The 23,602-nt window shown below is 40.0% G+C and overlaps 1 protein-coding gene across 2 annotated transcripts in view; it reads left to right on the top strand.

Annotated features, from left to right (window-relative positions):
* The window catches only part of SYT1 (synaptotagmin 1), a 668,825-nt gene that overhangs the window by 453,141 nt on the left and 192,082 nt on the right, over positions 1–23,602 (top strand). The window contains exon 8 of one of the 2 annotated variants that reach the window (XM_060245124.1): positions 14,557–14,679. In XM_060245124.1, coding sequence (XP_060101107.1) covers positions 14,557–14,679 — 123 coding nt within the window. The remainder of the gene's footprint in view (positions 1–14,556; positions 14,680–23,602) is intronic. The other variant, XM_060245125.1, reaches the window with a different exon arrangement.

Below are 23,602 nucleotides of genomic sequence, written 5' to 3' on the forward strand. Positions count from 1 at the left end.
TTTTCCTAAGAATGATCTCCTAACACCTACTTGGTACTCTTCTCTGACTTTTCAAGCTGATCTACAGTTCATTTGTAAGCAAGTTTCAACTCTCTTTAATGGTCACAGCTATCAAACAAGGAAGCTTTGTTTCTACTGATGTTTCTTTAACAAAGATTTCTCCCAAAATCTACAATACATAATTGTGTATTGCACAACATTATACTGATGTGTTTTAATTTTAAAAAATCAAAAAGAATTTTTATAAATCTAAAATATTCAGGATTCTCTAAGAAAAAGTGTTAAGAGTTTTGTTTAGTTTTTAAGTATGTATTAATCTTATACCAGTTACATGTTATGAGTCTCTGTAACATAACCTTGTTAAAATCATAGCATGTTTTGGAATTTCATACCACAAAATGTATTTCAAGAAAAATGCTGAAGTCCTAGAATCTTCGTCCCACATCATGCATTTACTGACACTGCCATTATGTTGACCCTAATTAACATCGGTCAGTCCTATGCATATGGAATTAGGGGGTAGGGTTTCCAGATCAGAGGGTTTGATTTCTCTTCTTCTCTTTAATCAGAACTGGAGTTTAATGTTAAAAATTATTCTTCTTATACCATATGTAATCACTATGTAATAATGCAAGTAGTAATTATTATCTTAAATTATAGTCAAAGATAAAATTTCCAAGGGTTGATGTGTTCATCAGTAAATGGTACCTTTGAAACTAACCAAGATTATTCCTTGTCAATGATACATTGATGGAACTATTTTGGCCAGGAAAAGCAGCTGCCTACAAGTAAAACTGTGCAGGACACTTACTGAGATCTGCCTCTATGCTGCGTGTTTATTTCTCTCCTTATCACAGAGACAAAGTCATACACAGCATATATGCTGTGAACAAGGTTCAGTAGTGGCAGACCTCTCTGAAGCATTGATACTTTATCCTTCTCATTGTATTTGGGCTAGAGCTGTGTATACTGCATTTATGAAAATAGTCAGTTTGTATTGACAAGCAGGAGAGTATTGGGTCTGCTAAATTGTCCCTAGAAAACAGAAACACTTCTCCAAAGATGACAAAAAACATTCAGTGGGAGAGTTATGGCAGCACAACAACCAAAGAATGGGGATATGGAATAGAAAAGAAATTAAATAAAAGACAATTGACCCACATGATGAACTGAAAACAGTATGTGCGGGAGAGATAAAGACTAAAAGCAACAATGCAGTTTTAAGCTAAGAGCTCAGTTTCAACAGTTTCAGCATGTTATTATAGGGGGGTACAACTTATTCCAGTAGAGTTGATTCAGACAGTGCTTGCAAGCGACATGATATATTTAGCCAATAAATAAAGGTTACAGCTCACTTTTTCTATTCCACTGTGGCTGAAAGGCATAGACCAAATTAACGATGAGCTGCAAGTCCCTTGTGTTCTGGTTTCTGTACAAGTCATAGCACATTGGTAATGTCTTTTCAGAGAAGACCGGAGGAATTCAGTACTTGATTGAGCAACACTTGGGGGTAAAAGCAAGTCTTGGGAGATTGGGCTGTCCAGGCAAGCCCTACTGCTAGGAGAGAATTTATATTATTGTTCCAACCCCTAGAGATAGGCAAAGTTTAAACATGCTAGCTTTTCTGTTAAGGTACTAGCTTTTCAGGGTAAATCTTCAGATCGTGTATCTTCATTTGGAATCAGTTTTACAATGGCAGTAACACAAACAGCTCTCCTGTGGGTAGTTGTGTTGGTCTGAAGCAGGAGAACAAATTTTGAATCCAGAGTCACTTTTAAGGCCTACAAAGTTTTATTTTTTTGTGTGCATGCATGTTTTAAGTTTTCATGTGCATGCACACTTCTTCAGATACAAACAGCTCTGTCACTCTGATTGTAAACATTTCTGAAATCAGTAATGTTCCCCTAGCACTTAATATACTTTAGAACAATGTTGTCATTGTTCTGTTCTGTTCTATGCATATATATTATGATTTAGTAAGACCTATTTTAAATAGGATGCTGGCAAGTAAAAAAAAATTGTGTGAATTTGTACTCAACTTACAACTGGTTTAAATGGGACAACTATCTGTGCAAACCCATTGTGTATGCTTAGCTGTGAGATTCATAGGCAGAGGTCTAAAGCACTGATGGCTGTTGCAGTGCCATGCTTTCTAAGCACACATGGATACTAATCATAAATAGAAGCCCTGTTTAAACAAGGCATTTGATGGTTTGATAACACAAGCAATTTGGCCTGACATAGCCACCCCTCCCCTCCAGATCAAGTGGGAGTGATCAAACACGCATATCTGACTCCTGTGCTCCACTCATTCCCACATCATGCTAATGATTCCCATGCAAATTAAAAAGCCACTGGCAAATTCTGGTGCCTACCTCAGTGAAGTGCTTCCATGGTGGGTTTCCAGGCATCTGATTGTGGTGTGATTATTCCACTCCATTTCCAGCACATCTCTCCCCCACCAATCCCACTCTGACATGTGCTTCAGTGCTCCCATAAAATGCGGCCAGGGGCCCGTGTGCACTTGTCTGCTTCTGTGCACATACAGTGAGATATAGAAGGGAGAGAAAAACACCAACCCAACTGTGGGTCTGTGGTTGTGGAGAGTCAGCAATGAGAACAACCAGCCATGGGCCCATACCACTATGATGCTACCTCAGGGGGCACTGTCTGATTGACAGAAACTGCCCCAAACTCAAGCTGCTTATTTAAAGCTGAGATCCTGCCACAGCAATCTGCCTGTCTGACTACACCCTGAGTGAGTGCAAAGGCTGAGTTTGTTTGCCGAGTTTGTTTGCCAACATCATGTTTAAATCAGGCCTAAGTCTTTGAACTCAGCACGAAAGACAGAAAGTAGTTATCTGCTACTTCAGCAAATCATTTGGCTTCACCTTGAAGATGGAAATAGTACGAGAGATAAAGAACATCCACCACCACTTCTCTTTTCCCTCACTCTGTAATACTATCTTGAATAATACAACATATAACAGGGTATCATTCTAGTGTGTGATTCCGTATCTGTCAACAATATGTCACACGGTTATATTAGCCATTCCTAAGAAGAAAGGGAGAAGAGACACAGAATCGTGGCAGCTCCATATCTCTTGTAATATCTAATTCTGCCTGAAGCTACGCTGGCTAAATTGCATCGCTATTATGGTAGCTTCAACGGGATTTCTGCAAAAGATAGGCCCTCAGTGTGGCACTGAATGAGTTAAAATTCTATGCTCATATTAATCAGTGCTGGTTAGTCTTTTAGACTAGATTTTTGCAGATATCTTAATCCAGCAAATAACTCTGCATTTCATTTAGATGCTAATTGTGATTTGCTGCTTCTTAATTGCTGAGTTAACTACAGCAATTGTGATCAAACTTTTCCACCTGAAGGCAAAAATTATTTGAGTGCTGCTTCCTGAGTCCTTTGAAAAAGTAATTTTGTACATTGATAAACAATACTAATGATAACAACCTGTCATTTCTTTGGAGGGCAACTTATATGTATTTTGTTGATACCTTTCTTGTGAAGTTTGTTCTGTATAACATAGTATTTTAATTCTATTACCTATTATTAAGTATTGTTTCCTACATCTGTTCTGACCTGGATAAATGACCAGACCTGGTAAAAACATTGTAAACATTCTGAAAGGCAACAGCATACTTTGGTATTAATAAAGTAGAAGTCTCTTTTCCAGTGAAGCCTGAAGTCTGAAGGCCACTGTTAATTTGTTGTTATCAAAAGATAAGCAATTTTTTAGAAGTAGAAAAACATTTTCACTTATTTCCCATAATGGGAATCATGCTAATTCACAAGAATCTTCTTGAAAATGTTTATGGAAATATCATACAATGTTTTGAATATACAGATATAAAATTTGCAAGGATAAAACAGTACTCAGACTTACACTTACACACATTTATAGTCACAGAACTGTGCTTTCCAAAAATGCTGCCCACTATTAGTTTGTTCATAGGCAGGGCATAGTCTACATCTTCCTTCTGCTACAAAACTTCCATGAATATCAATGGCAATGAGCAGGGGTCATTTTGTAGAAAAATAAGTGGTGGAGCTCATCCAGGGATTGTTATGCAGCTGCACCTACTATTCAATGGACAAGGTGGGGAGGAGGAGGGGGAACCCTCAGAAAGGTTCAGGAGCTATGCTCCTGTGAGCTCCAGCTGAATTCAAGGCCTGGCAATGAGAGCCAGATAGCTCATGGGCTCAGCAGGGAAGCAGGCCATAGGTTTGCATTTGAAATATAGCCATCCAACAAGGTCCCCAATAAGACCATTAAGTCCAGAGACAAAAAGTTACCTAACTGCATAACTTGTCAGGAGGTCCCTACGCATTGAAATAACAAGGCCTATGTGTCATCCACACTACTGTATTTTGTCCACAGAACCAAAATGAAAGGTTTCATTTTCCAAAGTCCTGGGCCTCTCAAGGTCTTGTTACTTTTAGCTTCTAAAGAAGAGCAGTATTGACTTGAGTGCTTTTGGTAAAAGGTGATGCTATAACTTTAATGCTGGGAAGTTTAATGGCTCAAATGTAGGGCTCATGAATCCTCAATATAACGTAAGATCTTTCAGATAGCAGATGCACTGAATTCATTTTCAGCAGCATTAAGTTAAAAAATAGAAAGATTAGTTGCCTCCTGAACATCAGAGGAGTACATCTCAAAGCAAGTAGCTATGTCCACATGGCAAAAATAAAAAAAGAGAGAGATCGGCTTTTGTGCACCGTAAAGGAGCTATTATATTTGCAACATGCATTGATGCTGCCAGAGCTGTGCACAAGCAATAATTTAATAATGCCAGAGTTGGCTCTAATTAGTTCATAAAACAGCTGAGTAAATGGTTCAAGGACTTTCCACAGTTGCTCAGCACTTCATCAGACAATGTCCTACCTGTCCTTATAAGCAAAATTCCAAATCTTAATTTCTCCTGCAAAAAAAAAAGTCCATTGCAATAAAGATTATTTTCTCTCAAACTTTTCTCCAATGCAAATAAAGATTAGTCTGCTTCTGTGCCATAGCTGCTTTGCCACACACACTCACGTTGATGGAACACATATGCTGATTGACATGTTTTTCATTTTAGGTATTATCAGGCTTGTAGCTTTCATTAGCTAAATCTTAAGAATCTGTGATGGGGGGGAAAGTTTCTGTCCCGAAGGCTCATTATCTAAATAAGGTAGAGGGGCCACAAGGCCCCCCTATCTATCTGATAGAGATAGATTATATTCAGTTGCATGGCTAATATTTCCCACATTCCTGTCTAGCAGAGTAATCATGCTGCATACTGACTTGCCTGGATGTCACACACTGTGATGCTCATGTGAGTTCATGCACAGAGCACAGCTGTTTATACGCTGCTGTTAAAAGTAGGTTTTGATCTCACCACAGCAAGCCGAAAGCCATTTTGCACTATGCTGTCAACAAATGAAACAGGGGAAATCAGAAGGGGTGGAAGTGAACCTTAAACAAAAAGATAAAATAAGATGTAAATCAAGTTCCGAAATCTCCATATTACTTGTACAGTTTTTATGGATCAAGTTACCGTAATCTCATTCAAACACATTTTCTAGAAAGCCATCCTTAATCTGCTTTTGAGCACCTGCACCATGTGTATGCCATCAGTTAACCATCTCTGAATTTTCCCTTATATTCAATCAATCAATCCATCAGTCAAAAGCCTGTTATTGGCATATATCAGATTATAAACAAACAATTAAACAGCTACAGAAATAATAAAATAGTCATATGCAGCTATACATTGGGCAATCGATCCCTGATTACCAGACTCAAGAATAAAGCAACCTTTTCAGTTATTTCAGATGACAAATCATTCAGAAGATGGCAAGCCTTTACATCTGAGCATCCTGTCACATTGAACAGAATTGGATCTAGAAACCTAAGGCGTTTCTGTAGGGGACAATAAAGAAGAGTATGGGACAATATAAAATGCCATTTCATTCTACTTAATATCTCCCACAGTAACAAATAAATTGTGCTAACAAAATAATAAATATATGTATTAGAGCAATGACATGTTAATAACTTATGAGGTGGTGGTAGCTACAAGCATAGACAGCTTCAAGAGGGGATTGGATAAACATATAGAGCAGAGATCCATCAGTGGCTATTAGCCACAAGGTATTGATGGAACTCTCTGTCTGGGGCATTGATGCTCTGTATTCTTGATGGTTGGGAGGCAATAGTGGGAGGGCTTCTAGTGTCCTGGCCCCACTGATGGACCTCCTGATGGCGCGTGGGTTTTTTGGCCACTGTGTGATACAGAATGTTGGACTAGATGGGCCATTGACCTGATCCAACATGGCTTCTCTTATGTTCTAAGAGAACATAAGTTCTCTTTGGTGTAGTGGTTAAGTGTGCGGACTCTTATCTGGGAGAACCGGGTTTGATTCCCCACTCCTCCACCTGCACCTGCTGGAATGGCCTTGAGTTAGCCATAGCTCTGGCAGAGGTTGTCCTTGAAAGGGCAGCTGCTGTGAGAGCCCTCTTAGCTCCACCCACCTCACAGGGTGTCTGTTGTGGGGGGAGAAGATATAGGAGATTGTAAGCCGCTCTGAGTCTCTGATTCAGAGAGAAGGGCGGGGTATAAATCTGCAGTCTTCTTCTTCTTCTTCTTCTTCTTCTTCTTCTTCTTCTTCTTCTTCTAAAGGCAGAGGAAATATGTTATTAGAAACTGGAGAGTAGCTAACAGTGCAGTCCTAATAGAGTTGCCAGGTCCAACTTAGGAAATATCTGGGGACTTTGGGGGTTGTGCCAAGGGACATAGGGGGTAGAGTCAGGAGACTTTCCCATTTCCTAAATAAATAAATACAAATACAGCAATGCAGTTTCCCTGAATACTCTCTTCATTTCCTCATCCTCTTTTTTACCTACTCTGGCAGCTGCACTTCCACTAAATGAAAGTGAGATTTGTTATACCCTCACAAGTCCCCTTGTCAGGCTCTGGAAGCATTTCCAAGCATTGCTTTTTAAAAGGGACTCTCACACACACACACACACACAAAGCAGCCAAAATAAACAGAGTTTGCAGGCCCACACCCTTGTGATCTCACTGGGGCAATTTACTCACAGAAGTTGCTGAAATACAATCTCCTGCATTTAACCAGCTTTTTCAGATGGGAACAAGAAAGGCGAGCAGACTAGGGAGTGGAGTTTTCCTCCATCTCATAATCAGGTTCTAGCTAACTCTTTCCTATCCATTTTACTATAGAAATGACTTCTGAAGCAAAAGCAAAACACAGAGACTCTGCTGTCTGCCTTTCTCACAGCTTCACACACTAGTGGTTCTGCCTGCTCACTCCACTCCCTGCTTTCTTGCTACTGAGATTTAAAGACATAGAAAAGTTCCAAAACACAGTTGCAAGTATATTCTAAACCTCCCGAGATTTAAAGGCACATGGTGGCTATTGAGGCAGGGCTTTCTCCTGCCGGCTAGCTGGCTGGTGGCAGGGAGGAACCTGCAAAAATAAGATCCCTCACTGGGACCTGCGGACTGGCAAACCTAAGATCTTAACAGATTTATATCCTTCTAAATCTATTGAGCTCAGTGGGCTTAGAAGTGTCTTTAGGATTGCGTTTTAAAATTCCAACAAGGCTTCCAGGCTGAGGTTTCCAAACCAGTTCAGCACAAATAAACTGCAATATATAATTCAGTCTGCTTAAGTTCTACAGATTTCAAGGAGACTTAAATACATACTTTGATGGTTATAGAGGTTTTTTTGCCAAATATACAGGGAAGTGATCCAAATTAAAATATTTATAATAACCACAAACTTACTTTTCACCTAAATGTGTTGAAAGTAAGTTTTAATTGTGACCATTTTGGGTATATTTCATTTGTTTAACCAAGGATCATTATAAAATTCACCAAATTAATCAATCTATATATAAGTTGACTAAAGAAATATATCCCACTGAACTTGAACATGGCAATTAGGTTGCCACAATGGTGCAAAAAAAAATTAATCTACGTTTCTGTGCCATTACTATAAAGGACCTTAGCAATAATGTGTTTGCTACATTTATTTAGTAAGCCACAACATTCATCTAGTCATACATATTTTCCTTAATCTTGCAGTGTGGCAATATATTTTTTCCCCTAGGGTATTCATAGGCCGGGCAACCTAAAATATATTGGTAAACTAAAACTTCCTATATTATCTGCTGGTCACAGATGCCAGTCTTTTTGGTTTGAGAGAAAGTCTTGATTTTAGGACTTGTGCTATGTCTCAGTATATATTATATTCCCATAGTGTTTTAACAAATTATTTGGCACTACGTAAATCCATAGCTTTCCACAAACAAGGACCAACCTATATTGTGGAAACAAATTAAAATTTGACTCAGTCTGTTCATACATTCAGGTCATAAGGTTTCTAGTTGAAGATGTAGAATCCCTCATAAGTGTTTTACCTGAAATCAGTGGAGCTTTAGTACGTTTTGGATTGGGATGTGATGACAAAAATTTCATCCCTCCCTGATCCAAAACAAATTTCATAATGAAACAAATCTCTTGGGTTCCTGCCACTGGACAGAATAATAATAATAATTAATAATAATTGTTACCTGAGAATAAGCACCATTCAATTAAATGAGGCATAAGCCTCTCTCTCAACAGTACTAAACTTCAAAATGACATTAAAAATATATTTCTACTGAGCCAGAGGGGAAAAGCAGACTCACATGATGCTTAATGGGGGAAGGAAAATTGGAGAAATGTGAAAAGTCAGTTTAATTGTCCAGAGATAGGAGGCAGTAGGCCCAGATTTACAGATGGCATTAAAGAGGAAAAAATAAGGCAGAAGAGCAAGGACAGACTGGGCAACTGAAAGTACCCTGGAAATAATTTCCAGAGTGGCTCAATCCATACCACTGACCAGGTGAAACTAAGGTCCAGATCCTTAGTAGATCAAAGAGCACAGAATTGACTGTACCTTTAGAGAGTAATTCTAAGTAGATATCCTTAGAAGTCAATCAATCAATCTTTATTAAACACTATCATTTACCAGCACAGAATAAAACAGGTTTATGTACTCCAAAGTTTAAAAAACTATTATAATTATAGTAAACATAATTTAAAACATAATAACATTTTTAAAATATTTTTAAAATATTTTAAAACACAATTTTAACATTTCTTAAACCTTATCTGCAAAATTATGTAAGCAGATGTGAGAAATTTTGCACTAAAACCAGTGGATTTTATCAGTTAGAAGCATTCTAGTATACATTGATTCTGGATGGCCAGGGTACCCACTAATTATAGGAGCGACAAACATAGTATGAACTTCTTGATAATAAGGGCAGTGAAATAAAACATGTTCTATAGTTTTAACCTCCCCTGTCCTACAACAGCATAACCTATTTTCCATAGAAGTAAGTCCCATTTTATTAAATGGGGCTTATCCTCAGTTTTCTGTTGCCCTTGCATATAAGCTTTTTAAAATTCAGCATTCAAAATTAATTACAAAGTAACATAGCATGCATTTTAATAGGCACTAGAACTACCTTTTCTCCCTTACTAACAAATATTTTTCCATGCATGTAGCAATTTCTGCAAATTGAGAATTCACTTCCTAAATCAGATAAAATAGATTCTAACCATGGAAGCTGGAACTACATTTTATTTTATTGTTTAAATGATGGCACAAGATTCCTTTTTGGTTTGCCAGAACAGACTAACATTGTTACCCCAGTAGGATTTATCTTTTTCTAGTTACTCAGTTTGTGCAAAGAACCCACTAGGCCTTAGGCTTACAGTTTGTTTTCAATGTGACCTGAATTTTGGAAGAAAAATACTTCTGGACATGCACAGAATGCCTTCCCTTCAACACTAAATCAAACAAACAAATTTCAGTCTCCTTTCTTCCCAGTCGCTCACTTAATGATGCAGTAATTCAGTAGCACATTTAATGATAAAGGAAAATTTCTTCCTCAGCCAAGTGCATTAAAAAGTTTGCAGTCACAGCCCAAGGAGAGTGTTCATTAAAAATCACTTCTAAAAAAAAGAAGAAGCAGGAAACAGCATTAGGTAGTCATAGCTTCTGTTTGCTCTGCTTTGCCTGCATTCCTAGTGGATGCGGGACTACATTAAAGACTTGCATTTGACAGAAAGTGGGATGATTTAAGCTTCACTAGTGGATGCGGGACTACATTTAAGACATGCATTTGACAGAAAGTGGGATGATTCAAGCTTCACTAGGCCCTCAAACTGACTTGGGCCCTGGGAATTTTGTACCCCAAATGCCTTCCCCATTGGTGGCCCTGTAGATAGGAAAACAAATAAAGGTCAAAGGTTGCAGATCCTAATTATATGAAGAGGTCAAACAGAAAAAGTACAGCATTTGTAAAAGGTCATTTCTCCATGGTTTTACTAATGTTTTGTGTGTGGATGTTTTAATTTTTATTTCTTCCTTCTATGTCCTCCTTATCTATGTTGTGTCTCATGACTGTTCTGGATTGTCACTTGCGGTAGGTTTATTTCACTCTTTGGACACACCTAAAGCTCTGATATCCTTACAGAGCAATCCTATGCAGAGTTGCTCAAAGCTCTACCCTTTGATTTTGATCAAGTAACTGTGTAGGGTAGCACCGTCACTCTCCTGACATCTCGGTGGAGATTTATACATGACTTTGACACACATCAAAAGATTGAACTAAATTGATTTCTTTTGCAGAATTGAAGGTTTTTTAAAAAAAATTCTCTAATATCCATTAAGACAGCAAGTATTAGAAAGCTCAAGTTTTGATAATCACAGAAAATATTTGTTTTTCCTTTTTGCATGTATGTATATATACTGCTATACCAATACTATCAATGCTAGAGGAAAAGTACTAAACAAAAGAAAGAAAATATCTTTCCCATTTGTGTTGAAAAGATGGGAATCTCATCCTATTACTGTGTGCTCCTTATCTCATGGTGCTTATATGATCTTTACATTTTTAGCTGTCTCCACAACCCTGGCTGCACTAAACTGATTTCAGGAAATATGTTGGTGTTACTGGAAAATATTTGCTCCATTATTTTTTGAAGTATCTTCCTATCACAAATTTTACTGCCGTAGTTTATCAGTCTGCGGCATTCCTCCTGTGTCTCCTATAATTTTCTACTGCCATTTTCCCCCTCATACAAAGTGTGTGTGTGTGTGGGGGGGGGAGAATCACACACACATTCAGCTCTAGAGACACTCTAATAGGTTTTGATTTAATGACTCTGAAATTAATGTATTGATACATCAAATTCCTTACTTAAGCTCAGCCTTTGGGAAAGAAGGAGACTTAATCATATCAGAGATGAACAGTGGCAGTGAAAAATTATCAAAAATTTAGTCCTGTGTCTTGAAGAATAATTTCAGCCACCATCTCTGTCTTTTATTAGGTCAAAAAGTGTTGGAGGAGAAGGAGATGTAATATCACAGTGCTTCCAAATTGCATCAGGATGAAATATTCTTATCTTGCTGGATACTTTGGTTTTACAGAGAGTGACTCTTGACTAGGCCAGGACTTTGGGACTTGGCACAGGGTTGTTGTTGGTTTTTTAAATGGGAGTTTGCTATGAAGACATATTGTGTGATGGTTTCTAACTGAGCTTTACTTCTTCCCTGTTTATATGTCAGGGAGGGAAACATACATCTGCTACATTTCCATGAAAGTAACTCCAAACCTCTACACTTCCATCTGTATAGCTGTCTATGATGCTGGTATCCAGGGCTTTTTCTGTAGCAGGAACTCCATTACATATTAGGCTACACCCCCCTGATGTAGCCAATCCTCCAAGAGCTTGCAGGGCTCTTCTTACAGAGCCTACTGTAAGCTCTTGGAGGATGGGCTACATCAGGGGCGTGTAGACTAATATCCAAAAGAGTTCCTGCTACAAAGAAAAGCCTGCTGGTGTCTGATCACTGCGACATCAATATGATGCCATGTTTTCTGTTATTGTACTGACCTACTTGTTGGCACTCAGGCCTGCCCTTGATTTAGTACAAGGAGTCTAAGAACTGGGCTATGAGAACTGCAGTCCATCAATGATGGAGTATTTGTTTTATTTATCTAGAAAATTTTCATTCTGCCCTTCCTTTAGAGAGCTCTGGCAGCATACATGGTTCTCCCTTATGCATTCTGTCCTCAAAACATGTGAGGTAAGTTAGGCTGAGAGTGATCATCAAGCAGGATTCAGAGTGGAGATCTGAACCCACACCCCGCAGGTCCTAATCTAATTCTTTACCACAATGGCTCTCACTTTAGGATGCTATTCTGCTTTGTGAAAGTTTTTGCCACTGCACTTCCATGTAGCAAAAAGCCTCTTGTACTTTTCTTCTATTACACATCTGTTTAAAAAGCAGACCTGCTATTTCTACTTTCTACCTATGCAGTCCTAAGCTCTGCTCTTGACCTGAGTTCGATCCCTGCGAAAGCTGGGTTCAGGTAGCCGGCTCGAGGTTGACTCAGGCCGTTTTTCCACTGAGCTTACCTCGGAGTGACGTCCCTCTTCACCGCGCAGCGTCTGCGTGGATTTCCTACCAACTGCTCCGAGTAATCAAGTAGAGTCGCGGCTTTTGCGTCACTAACGTAACCTGTTTTTTAGCAGTTTCCATTTGCGACACAAAAGGTTGGGAACTTCCTGGTTCCTCGGAGCAGCCTTGGAGCAGTTGGTGGGAAATCCGCGCAGACGCTACGCGGTGAAGAGGGACGTCGCTCCAAGGTAAGCTCAGTGGGAAAACGGCCTCAGCCTTCCATCCTTCTGAGGTCAGTAAAATGAGTACCCAGCTTGCTGGGGGAAAGTGTAGATGACTGGGGAAGGCAATGGCAAACTATCCCGTAAAAAGTCTGCCGTGAAAACATTGTGAAAGCAACATCATCCCAGAGTCAGAAACGACTGGTGCTTGTACAGGAGACTACCTTTACCTTTTTAATGTGAAATCATAGCTTTAAAGCAACCAATATTACATAATCCATCATTTCCCTCCCACCTTTAATATAATTTATTAAACAAGTGAAGGCTATGTTGTATGTGCTCTCAATCCTATCCTTTGTGAAACCAAACCAAGTTAGGGTCAGAATAATTTATATCCTAATTTCCCAGACTACTATCACTACCTGTTGTCATCTATTTAAATTTTAGAAGTTTAAAGTTCATCCTCTAAAAGTGAAAGGCAAGGGTATAAATCTGTGCAAGGATTCAATTTTCATATTGTGACTGCAGATAAGTAGCTGGCATTAATTCTTTCCCCTGATGCACTGAAATTTATTTTTATTTTGAACATGGAAAGGGGAACAAAGCAGGAGTCAAAATGCACCTTTAAGACCAACCAAGTTTTATTCAGAACGTAAGCTTTCGTGTGCTCTCTAAGCACACTTCATCAGACGAGGGGATCAGGAAGTTGGCTTTACTATGCAGCTGATAAAGAAATTGCTTTCAAAGAAACTCCAAAACTGTTCTGAATTTTAAAAATACATACAGAAACACACTTAGGCCCCAAAACAACTAAAATTAGTCCTGACTAGGTCACAGTGAATCTAATGGAACAAGTTGGCCATAGCTAACATTAGTCACATTTTTTGTCAAAGTTTTAATTACATTAGAACCTTAACAAGGCATATCCTAAACAGAGTAATATCTTTCTCAAGGCATTGACTTCAATAAATTTAGAAGGCTGTAAGTAAATCTGTTTAAAATTATGCTGCAGGGATTTTAACTTGCACTAACAAAAAATACAAACTTGGGCTTTCTAATACTACATACATTTTCTCTTACATGAAATCTTTGTTGCTAACTGCAGTGCCTTTTGAAAACAAGGCTGTTTTTTTAAAAAAATCTAGGAGACCCAGTTATTCCTCTGTCGTTGTGCCAAATCTTTAAATCAATTTAGTTCATCCTGGCTTTAAACTGAGAACAAATGGAAAGGGGTGGGGAAGACAAAAGAGGCCTTCTTTTCTGCAGACGTGCATTTGCTAATGGCATGGTGTTACCTTTGCTTCCATATTCATCAAATTTTTAAAAACTCATTACAGTGTTTATCATCTCATTTTATGAAGTCACATATAACTACATATTCTAAATAGCTGTAATTCTGCAGAAACAGTTTGCTTTTGTGCAGACAATTCACAGCATGCACAACTGTTTTTAAATTGAATGGATGTGTGACCTTGCCTATTTAATAGCATGTTCATCCACATTTGTCTCTGGACAAGGCAATTGGATTCAATCAGATTTTTTAAAAAATAGATCAAGTTAGTTGACATTCTTTTTGCGTTTCAGGCTTTGAAACAATTGTTGCTTGCAATATCCTCAAGAAGCACTTTTTCCTTGTTTCATTGCTTCCTTGCTGCTTGCTAAGGATAATTTTCTCTTGTGCAACCAGAGCATTCTAAATATATATGTCAACAACATATATGGTTTGTTGCCATCATGCTTGCTTTTAATGGCTTCACCATAGGATTGAGCACGAGTGCCTGTTTTGCAGGGGGGCGACTGCAAGGATGTCATATTGATTACTCTTATTGTTGCCCTTCCCCTTCTTTACAGGCCCTTAAGGATGATGATGCTGAAACTGGATTGACTGATGGGGAAGATAAAGAAGAACCCAAAGAAAATGAGAAATTAGGAAAAATTCAGTACTCTTTGGATTATGATTTCCAGAACAACCAGGTTTGACAATAAGAGAAATTAGATGGTGTTGTATGAGTGAGAAGGTTACAAAATGTATACACAGTGCTCTTTCTGTAGGCACTTGGTGGAAATATCTCTATCTTTAACCCAGGCTTTTAATAGAAAAGGACCCATATTTTAAAAAGCTGTTTTTATAGTCTGTTTTTTGCCTGGAGGTGGTTTTACAGATGACATTTTGGGCTGCTGAATATTTCTATGCTGTTTGTATGCCATGGGTCGTTTTATTATTCATAATTTCTTTTATTGTTGTTTTTATTATTTTATCGTGTTTGTTTTCACTTTGTTAGGTGCCTCAAGCAGGACTTGGAAAAGATGGCATATAATTTTTTTTAAAAGTAAAATAAATGAATTAGTGAACGTGATGAATTTAAAAATGTAGTTGTCTTGTAGTTAACAGCCCTAAAGAGATATCATAGAAATGATGCAAACATTTAACTTCCTTAGGATTTTAACTGTAATTTAATTTTAATTTTTGGATTTATATCCCTCCCTATCCCTCAAGCAGGCTCAGGGTGGCTCACAACAGCAATTTCAATACATAACACAGATTAAAAATTTACAGCATGAAACAGATAATATAATATTGAAGGCAATTCAAAATCTCAAACACAGTGGCAAAAACCATACAATAGCGTATAGGCTAAAAGAAACTTCCAGTATTTGGGGGTGAAATTGCAAAAAGAGTGATACTGACAATTGAGTTTTATAGGGTGATAACAGACAGGTATTTTGGGGCTTATGGAAGGCGTCCCAAATTGGAACGACTTAAAAAGAGCCATTCTGAAGCCTCCACATGCTCCTTCACAAGCCATCCCCATCCCATCTATGGGATGACATGGGCATGTTCAGATGGCTGTTGCGCACCATTCTCGTCACATTTCCCCAATACATTTTCAGTAGTCATGTGCATGTGTATGCATGTGCACACTGAACAGTTTTTGTTTTTAAAAAAGCCAACTGTGACTTGGGGCAGCTTGGTGGTTTCACACCACCAAAGTGCCTCACTTGCGCCCTTCTGCTTCCAGACACTAAGGAGGTGACTGGTGTGTAGCTCAGATATTTGTTACCACTTCGGAAGTTGTAGTTTTTTGACAGGGCTGGCGCATGGGAGTAGGCCAAGTAGGCAGCCACCTCGGGTGCCATGAGGCGCCCCCTCTCCCCACGCCCACTGCTGTCCCCCTGCCCACGCCCACCCACACTGCCGTTTGCGCCACGCCAATCCCCCTGTGCCGTTCATGCAACTCTCCCCACGCACGCCTCCATCCTCCCTGCTGCTGTGCCATGCTATCCCCTTTCCCCTGCGGCTGCTGCCCAGGGGCATGGCAGTGACATCATTATGATGTCATCAGGGCACACACGTGCGAAACTGACACTGTGGGGGTGGATAATAGGCCATTGACCTTGGGGGCGCAGGCACCCCTAGCACCGGGCCTGCTTTTTGAGTCTCACTTTGGAGGCCAGAGGACAGGATGAGTACGGAATGAGGATGGGCGGCAGATGTTTGTGTGTGGAAGGATTTTTTTGGGTCAATTTCAGAGCCGTCTCTGAGTCAGCCCAAAGTGCCAGTCTAATCACCCATGGTGTTCTAAATTGTACTTCGTCACTGAAAGTACATGTCAGCATTTGAAAGTTCTAGTTGCAGTAGGAAAGAAAGAGAAGTTCAAGAATTTTTACAGTTTCTAAAAAAGAGAACTCCAAGAATTTCTACAGTTGTTGATGAACAGTTGCTAATGACTGCATCCCAGGAATTATAGTGGGACATAATGCATATTGAATATATATACTCATCTGCAATGTTGGATTAATAGAGATGACCATTCACAGAAATTTATCATGACAGATAACCATGACCATCCAAGGGATTTTGAGCACCCTAGGCAAATGACTTTACAAACCCCCACCCCATCATCGCATGAAAGTCACCATGTACTCCATGTGAAAGGTGACACTGCCACCCTTCTTTCCCCCACACTACACCGTGAAGCTGTCCTCACTTCAACCAGGGCTTGGGCTTTTTGCAGTGCTACTCCTCCCAATGGGCAGATTCGGGAGTCATAGATATCCCTGTAAACAGATGCCACTCCTGGGTCCACTCACAGACTGATGGGCAGAGAGAAGAGGGCCCATCTCATGCTGTGGCAGGGCTGGTTATGATTCCCTTGCACCTCTGATACTCTAAGCAATCATCCAAGTGCAATGGACAGTCTGGCCCTTCAGATTTGGTAATCAGTATATCTTTACTGCCCTGCCAAATGGTGAAGAAGAAATTATTACTACAGTGTTTCACTGAATGTCTGATGAAATACCAAAGTATGATGAAGGGCTTTTTTAACAACTTGGATGGGATAATAACAATAACTGTGATATGTGCCCTGTTATATGTTATTACACGGTCATCTACATACATCCTATATTTGTAAATTATTGGTATCATTTGCCTGGACCAGGGTTCAAGGATGCATACTAGGGATGGGCACAGACTGGGAAAATATGGTTAGGTTCATGATTCATGACATGTCCCATTCACAAACCATGGATTGTCATGAATTTTTATTAATCTTACGAACTGATTCAGTTTGCGAGGTTCATGGCCCAGTAGAATCTTTTCCAATGTGCTAGAGACCCCAAACTTGCAGGGGATCTCCATCGGACTCTCTGTCGGACTCTCCTCTACTTGCCCTCCAAGTTTGGTGAAGTTTGGATTTACAAGGTCTGAGTTACAGCTCCCCAAAAAAGGTGCTCCCAGGAAAGTGCTTTCTGGGGAAATGACTGCTTATCCCTAGCTTTCACAGAGCCTCCTGAACCTGTGCCTGTCAAAATGACCACATGCCAGCTGTCATGTAAGTGTATGTGTGCACCTGGAAGTCATGGTGATCTCTGGTGACTGATCCCTACTGGAAGCATGGAGGATATTCAGAGAAGTGGCTGAATAAAGTCTGCTTCTGCCTCACAGCTCTAGTATTCCAAAGAGATCTCCCATCCAAGTACATGCCAGAGTCGACCTTGCTTAGCTTCTGAAATCTGACGAGATCAGGCTTGCCTGGGCTATCCAGGTCAGGGCCCATTCTAAATACTTCTTAATCTCCTGAACCTGCACCTGTCAAAATGGCCAAGATTCAAGAGTGTATAGAATGGCTCCTGTGCAAGCTCGAGACATCAAAGTTGCAGGGGACCCCCCCCCCCAAGATGCTCTTCTACATGCTCTCCAAATTGTTCCTTTGAAGTTTTGTAAACATTCTGATTGAGTGGAGATAGTGTTTCAGGGAATGTGTCCACTCACAAACTGGCACAAACCTCCATGAATAGCATCAAACTTCACTGAAAGTTCATGCTGGATGCCCTGCCATGAACTTGACTTCACGAACAATGAACAGGGCAAAATTTGTGATGAATTTTGCTTCATGGTTCAGTTCATGCCCTTCCCTAATGCATACAGTGGTTGAATTTTGTTTTTGTTCAGCATTCTGCTATAATTAGAGCAGGGCTCCTTATTCCTAGGCCCTTTTTGATTGCATTTGTTCTGCAGTTTTTAAGTTAATTCTGAAATGGCTTATCCCTAATAAGAGCCGAGCTGTTATCCTAAAATAGTAGAATAATGGACTTGTATGTGAGACAACTACCAGCATCATGTTTGGTCTGGGAAAATAACCCTAGTTGACTTCAGTTCCCCAACTATAATATCTGCCAGAGTCTAAGAAATAAGTTTTGCAACTTTGCAGGGCTGTGATCATAGCTCACATGAAATGATAGAACTTAAATTAGTTCATCTGAACTGTAGAAAGAAATCTTTTCATAAATTTGAAAAAAGAACAGAACAAAAATGAAGCCATGTACAGCACTATCTGTAAGAATGTTTCTAGAAGTGCTAGCTCCTGCTTTCCTATACACAGCTAATAGAGCTGTGATCTCTGCCATGAGTCATAAGAGTCACTTTCACATATAAGAACATAAGAGAAGCCATGTTGGATCAGGCCAATGGCCCATCCAGTCCAACACTCTGGCACACAGTGGTCAAAAACATTTTATATATATATATATATACAAACACACACACATACACACACATATATATACACACTGTGGCTAATAGCCACTGATGGACCTCTGTTCCATATTTTTATCTAACCCCCTCTGGAAACTGTCTATGCTTGTAGCCGCCACCACCTCCTGTGGCAGTGAATTCCACATGCTAATCACCCTTTGGGTGAAGAAGTACTTCTTTTTATCCATTTTAACCTGACTGCTCAGCAATGTCATCGAATGCCCATGAGTTCTTGTATTGTGAGAAAGGGAGAAAAGTATTTCTTTCTCGACTTTCTTCATCCCATGCATTATCTTGTAAACCTCTATCATGTCACCCCGCAGTCGACGTTTCTCCAAGCTAAAGAGCCCCAAGCATTTTAACCTTTCTTCATAGGGAAAGTGTTCCAACCCTTTAATCATTCTAGTTGCCCTTTTCTGAACTTTCTCCAATGCTATAATATCCTTTTTTAGGTGCGGTGACCAGAATTCCACACAGTATTCCAAATGAGACCACACCATCGATTTATAAAGGGGCATTATGATACTGGCTGATTTGTTTGCAATTCCCTTCCTAATAATTCCCAGCATGGCGTTTGCCTTTTTTATTGCAATCGCACACTGTCTTGACATTTTCAGTGAGTTATCTACCATGACCCCAAGATCTCTCTCTTGGTCAGTCTCTGCCAGTTCACACCCCATCAACTTGTATTTGTAGCTGGGATTCTTGGCCCCAATATGCATTACTTTGCACTCGGCCACATTGAACCTCATCTGCCACATTGACGCCCACTCACCCAGCCTCAACAGATCCCTTTGGAGTGCCTCACAATCCTCTCTGGTTCTCACCACCCTGAACAATTTAGTGTCATCTGTAAATTTGGCCACTTCACTGCTCACTCCCAACTCCAAATCATTTATGAACAAGTTAAAGAGCATGGGACCCAGTACTGAGCCCTGCGGCACCCCACTGCTTACCGTCCTCCACTGCGAAGACTGCCCATTTATATTCACTCTCTGCTTCCTATTAATGAGCCAGTTTTTGATCCACAAGAGGACCTGTCCTTTTACTCCATGACTCTTGAGCTTTCTAAGGAGCCTTTGATGAGGAACTTTATCAAAAGCTTTCTGGAAGTCAAGGTAAACAATATCTATTGGGTCTCCTTTGTCCACATGTTTGTTCACCCCCTCAAAGAAATGTAACAGGTTAGTGAGGCAAGATCTCCCCTTACAGAACCCATGCTGAGTCTTCCTCAATAACCCGTGTTCATCAATGTGCCTACTCATTCTGTCCTTGATATTGGTTTCTACCAACTTTCCCAGTATTGAAGTCAGACTGACTGGCCTGTAATTTCCTGGATCTCCTCTGGAACCCTTTTTAAAGATGGGGTTACATTTGCTACCTTTCAGTCCTCAGGAACAGAGGCAGATATCAATGAAAAATTACATATTTTTGTCAGAAGATCCACAAGTTCTTTCAGAACTCTTGGATGTATGCCATCCGGACCTGGTGACTTATTAGTTTTTAATTTGTCTATCAGTTGTAGGACCTCCTCTTTTGTCACCTCAATCTCTCAGGTCTTTCAACACCCCTTCCAAAATTAGTGGTTCTGGAGCGGGCAAACACTTCTCATCTTCCAAAGTGAAGATGGAGGAAAAAAATGCATTCAGCTTCTCGGCCATTTCCCCATCCTCCTTCAGTAATCCTTTTACCCCTTGGTCATCCAAGGGCCCCACTGCCTCCCTGGCTGATTTCCTGCTTCTAATATATTTGAAGAACATTTTATTGTTGGTCTTTATGTTTTTTGCAATATGCTCCTCATAGTCCCTTTTTGCCTGCCTGATCACAGTCTTGTATTTGATTTGCCACAGCTTGTGTTCCCTTTTATTAATCTCACTCGGACTAGCTTTCTACTATGTTAAATATTCCATTATGTTAAGTAATGCAGTAATGCAATCCAGTGAATGTTTGCAGATGGATTTTGCCATTTAGCACAGTAAAATCCAGTTGCAAAGTGCATTGAAAGTGAATTGGAAGTGCATTATTAAGTGGGTTTGAAAATGCCCTAGACTGCAGAGTTAAGGAATGCCAAGTATTAAGCCTGCTGAGAAACTGCTCAATATTTAACTGATGTTCAGGCAGAACCCCTTTAGGAGCTGCAACATAAACACCAGTTGTAATCTCTGAATGAACTTGTAAACACCTCTGTTACATTCAGAAATCATAATAAACCATCCTTTAAATTAACCCTGTTTTAGCATGATATCAGAGTTCAGGCTCAACAACAAATGGTGGTTTGTTTGTGGGTGTTGAACTGAGATGGCAAACAATAGTTTTTACCTTGTTCTTGCTAACTGAGGTTCACTGTGAGATCTGAAGAAGAGAGAAACCCAAGTTTGTTTTTCAGTTCCATCCTCTGCATATAGAGAAGGAAGTGTTAGAATTTATTGGTAAATTCTAATCCAGCACTTTTGCATTGTATACTTCATTTGAAAGTTTTTGGTTTTTTTTAAGAGCAGGGACTTTCAAATCTGCAACAGTATGTCAAGTAAGATTAAAATAATCCTCACTGGTTTCTGATTTCTTATGTCAGATTTGTGTTCATTCATTCTATCATTATGTTCTATCATTCTATCATGTGGGGACCAAGCAGTTTGTACAATGTAGGGAGCAGAAGGAGATTTTTATCAAGTACGATCCCAGCCTCCCCCGCCCCCCCGACCTGGTGGGGGAAATCTCCCAATACAGGGAGGGTTTCCCTGCTGCCAGACAGCTGGCCTCTGGGAAAAATCCCCCCCAATGATGTTTTTTGGGCCACTTCTGCCAAAAACCCCAGGAGGGACACTCCCGAAGCAGCCATCTGAGTGGTCCTTTTCACTTCCCTAGGGAGAAACCAGCCATTTGAGTGGTTCCTTTCACTTCAAGCAAAAAGGGCCACTCAAATGGTTGCAAGCTTTCAACAAGGGAGGGGTGTTGAAAGACCTGAATCAGATTGAGGTGATGAGAGAGGAGGTCCTACGACTGATAGACAAATTAAAAACTGATAAGTCACCAGGCCCGGATAGCATATATCCATGAGTTCTGAAAGAACTCAAAGGTGAAATTGTGGATCTCCTGACAAAAATATGTAATCTTTCATTGAGATCTGCCTCCATTCCTGAGGACTGGAAGGTAGCAAATGTCACTCCCATCTTTAAAAAGGGTTCCAGAGGAGATCCGGGAAATTACAGGCCAGTCAGTCTGACTTCAATACCAAGAAAGTTGGTGGAAACCATTATCAAAGAGAGAATTGGTAGGCACGTTTGTGGAGAAACACCATTTTAGTCCTGTGCTTGTCTGGGAGTTGGCTAGAGGAATCTATAAAACTCTAGGCAAGGCTTTAACCTAATCTATTCCTCCTTCCCCTTTCCCTTCTGTTTTTGGGTCACTTTCACCCCAAAATGCCCCTTAAAAGCACCCACCAGAAAGGTATGGGGAGCTGGCAACACTATTGGCAAGTGATGCCATGCTTTAAATGCAAGTAGATGAGCACAAGATAGTGTAGTGGATGTTATTAGGCCTTGTAAAAGCATTGTCTGAGTGTGTATGGGGACAAAGTTCGCATCCGGATCTGTGGCAAGACTTGGTTCCTAAGTCTGTGTCTCTATTCAGTGGTCTATTGTTGATGGTGAGAAGCTGTTTTAAGCGGAGGGAACTGTCTGTACTTGATGAAAGAAAGGCCTGCCTTCTTTTGAAGGGACGTACCCACCCAGGAGAGGCTATAGGTCATTAATGATACACTAAAGTGGTTTTTATTGTGAGATGTACGTGATAGCTAGTGGTGTTCTGTTGTTACCTGCTTTAGGTCTGTTTTGTAGCAGGCAGGCTCTGGGTACTAGTCTGGCCAGATTTTTCTACTCCTTTACTGGGAGGATATTGTAATTCTAAAAATGCTTTTTTAAATAACTTGTCCAGGTGGGAGTCCCTGTCCAAGGGATTAGAGAAAATGTGATTGTGAGGCAGGGGTTTGATTGTAAACTACTGATTATTTTATGTTCCAGATGGTAGCTGAAAGAATGTAGGTATGTTTTATGGTCAGTAGCTTTTCTGCATACAGTGGTGCTTATGCATGTATTGCATAGTTTCATAGAAGTGTCCAAGAGATTTATTTATAGCATGGGCTGGTCCAGACTGAGACTGATGTTGGGTAAAAATTGTTGCGGTCCTAGTGGAGTCCTCTTGGAATCCCAGAGGAGGAAAATGTCATGAATAGATCTTAAGTTCAGAACAGGTGTTAAGTACAGAACAGGTGTTAATAGACAGGAGCATTGCTCTAAGTCAGCCATGAAACTACTGTATACAGTTAATTACCCAGTGCTGAGGGAATGCCTTAAAATCTACATGTGGTCACAGTCACAGGTCTCCCTGCTTTGTGTTACTTTACAATATGAAAAAAGAATTACTGAGCTAAGGTGTCTGGTGAGTTCTGGATCATACGGAGGCTTGCAAGGCTCACATAATCCTTTCTATCTTAAACTTTACTCTTCTGATTACTGTGGTAAGTACGGGGTTTTAGGAAAGGGGGAGGCCTCCAACATGATTTTGATTCTGCTTTTGATTATTCCTATTTTTGCTGCAAAAAGGAAAGGTTGCATCAGGTTGGCACCTGCATAGGGATCAGTTAGGTAGTTAGGAACTCTACTGGAGTACTTAATATTTTTTTTTACTATCATTGCATGAATTCAGTAATCACTGGACAAAACCAGAGCTAGAATTGCACCCCACACAGAAGAAGAATTAATTTTTATACCCTGCTTTTCTCTACCCTAGGAGCCCCATGTTGCAGAGTGTTAAAGCTGCAGTACTGCAGTCCTAAGCTCTGCTCACGACCTGAGTTCAGTC

Source organism: Heteronotia binoei, chromosome 8 (genome assembly GCF_032191835.1).
Source record: "Heteronotia binoei isolate CCM8104 ecotype False Entrance Well chromosome 8, APGP_CSIRO_Hbin_v1, whole genome shotgun sequence".
Lineage (NCBI taxonomy): Eukaryota > Metazoa > Chordata > Lepidosauria > Squamata > Gekkonidae > Heteronotia > Heteronotia binoei.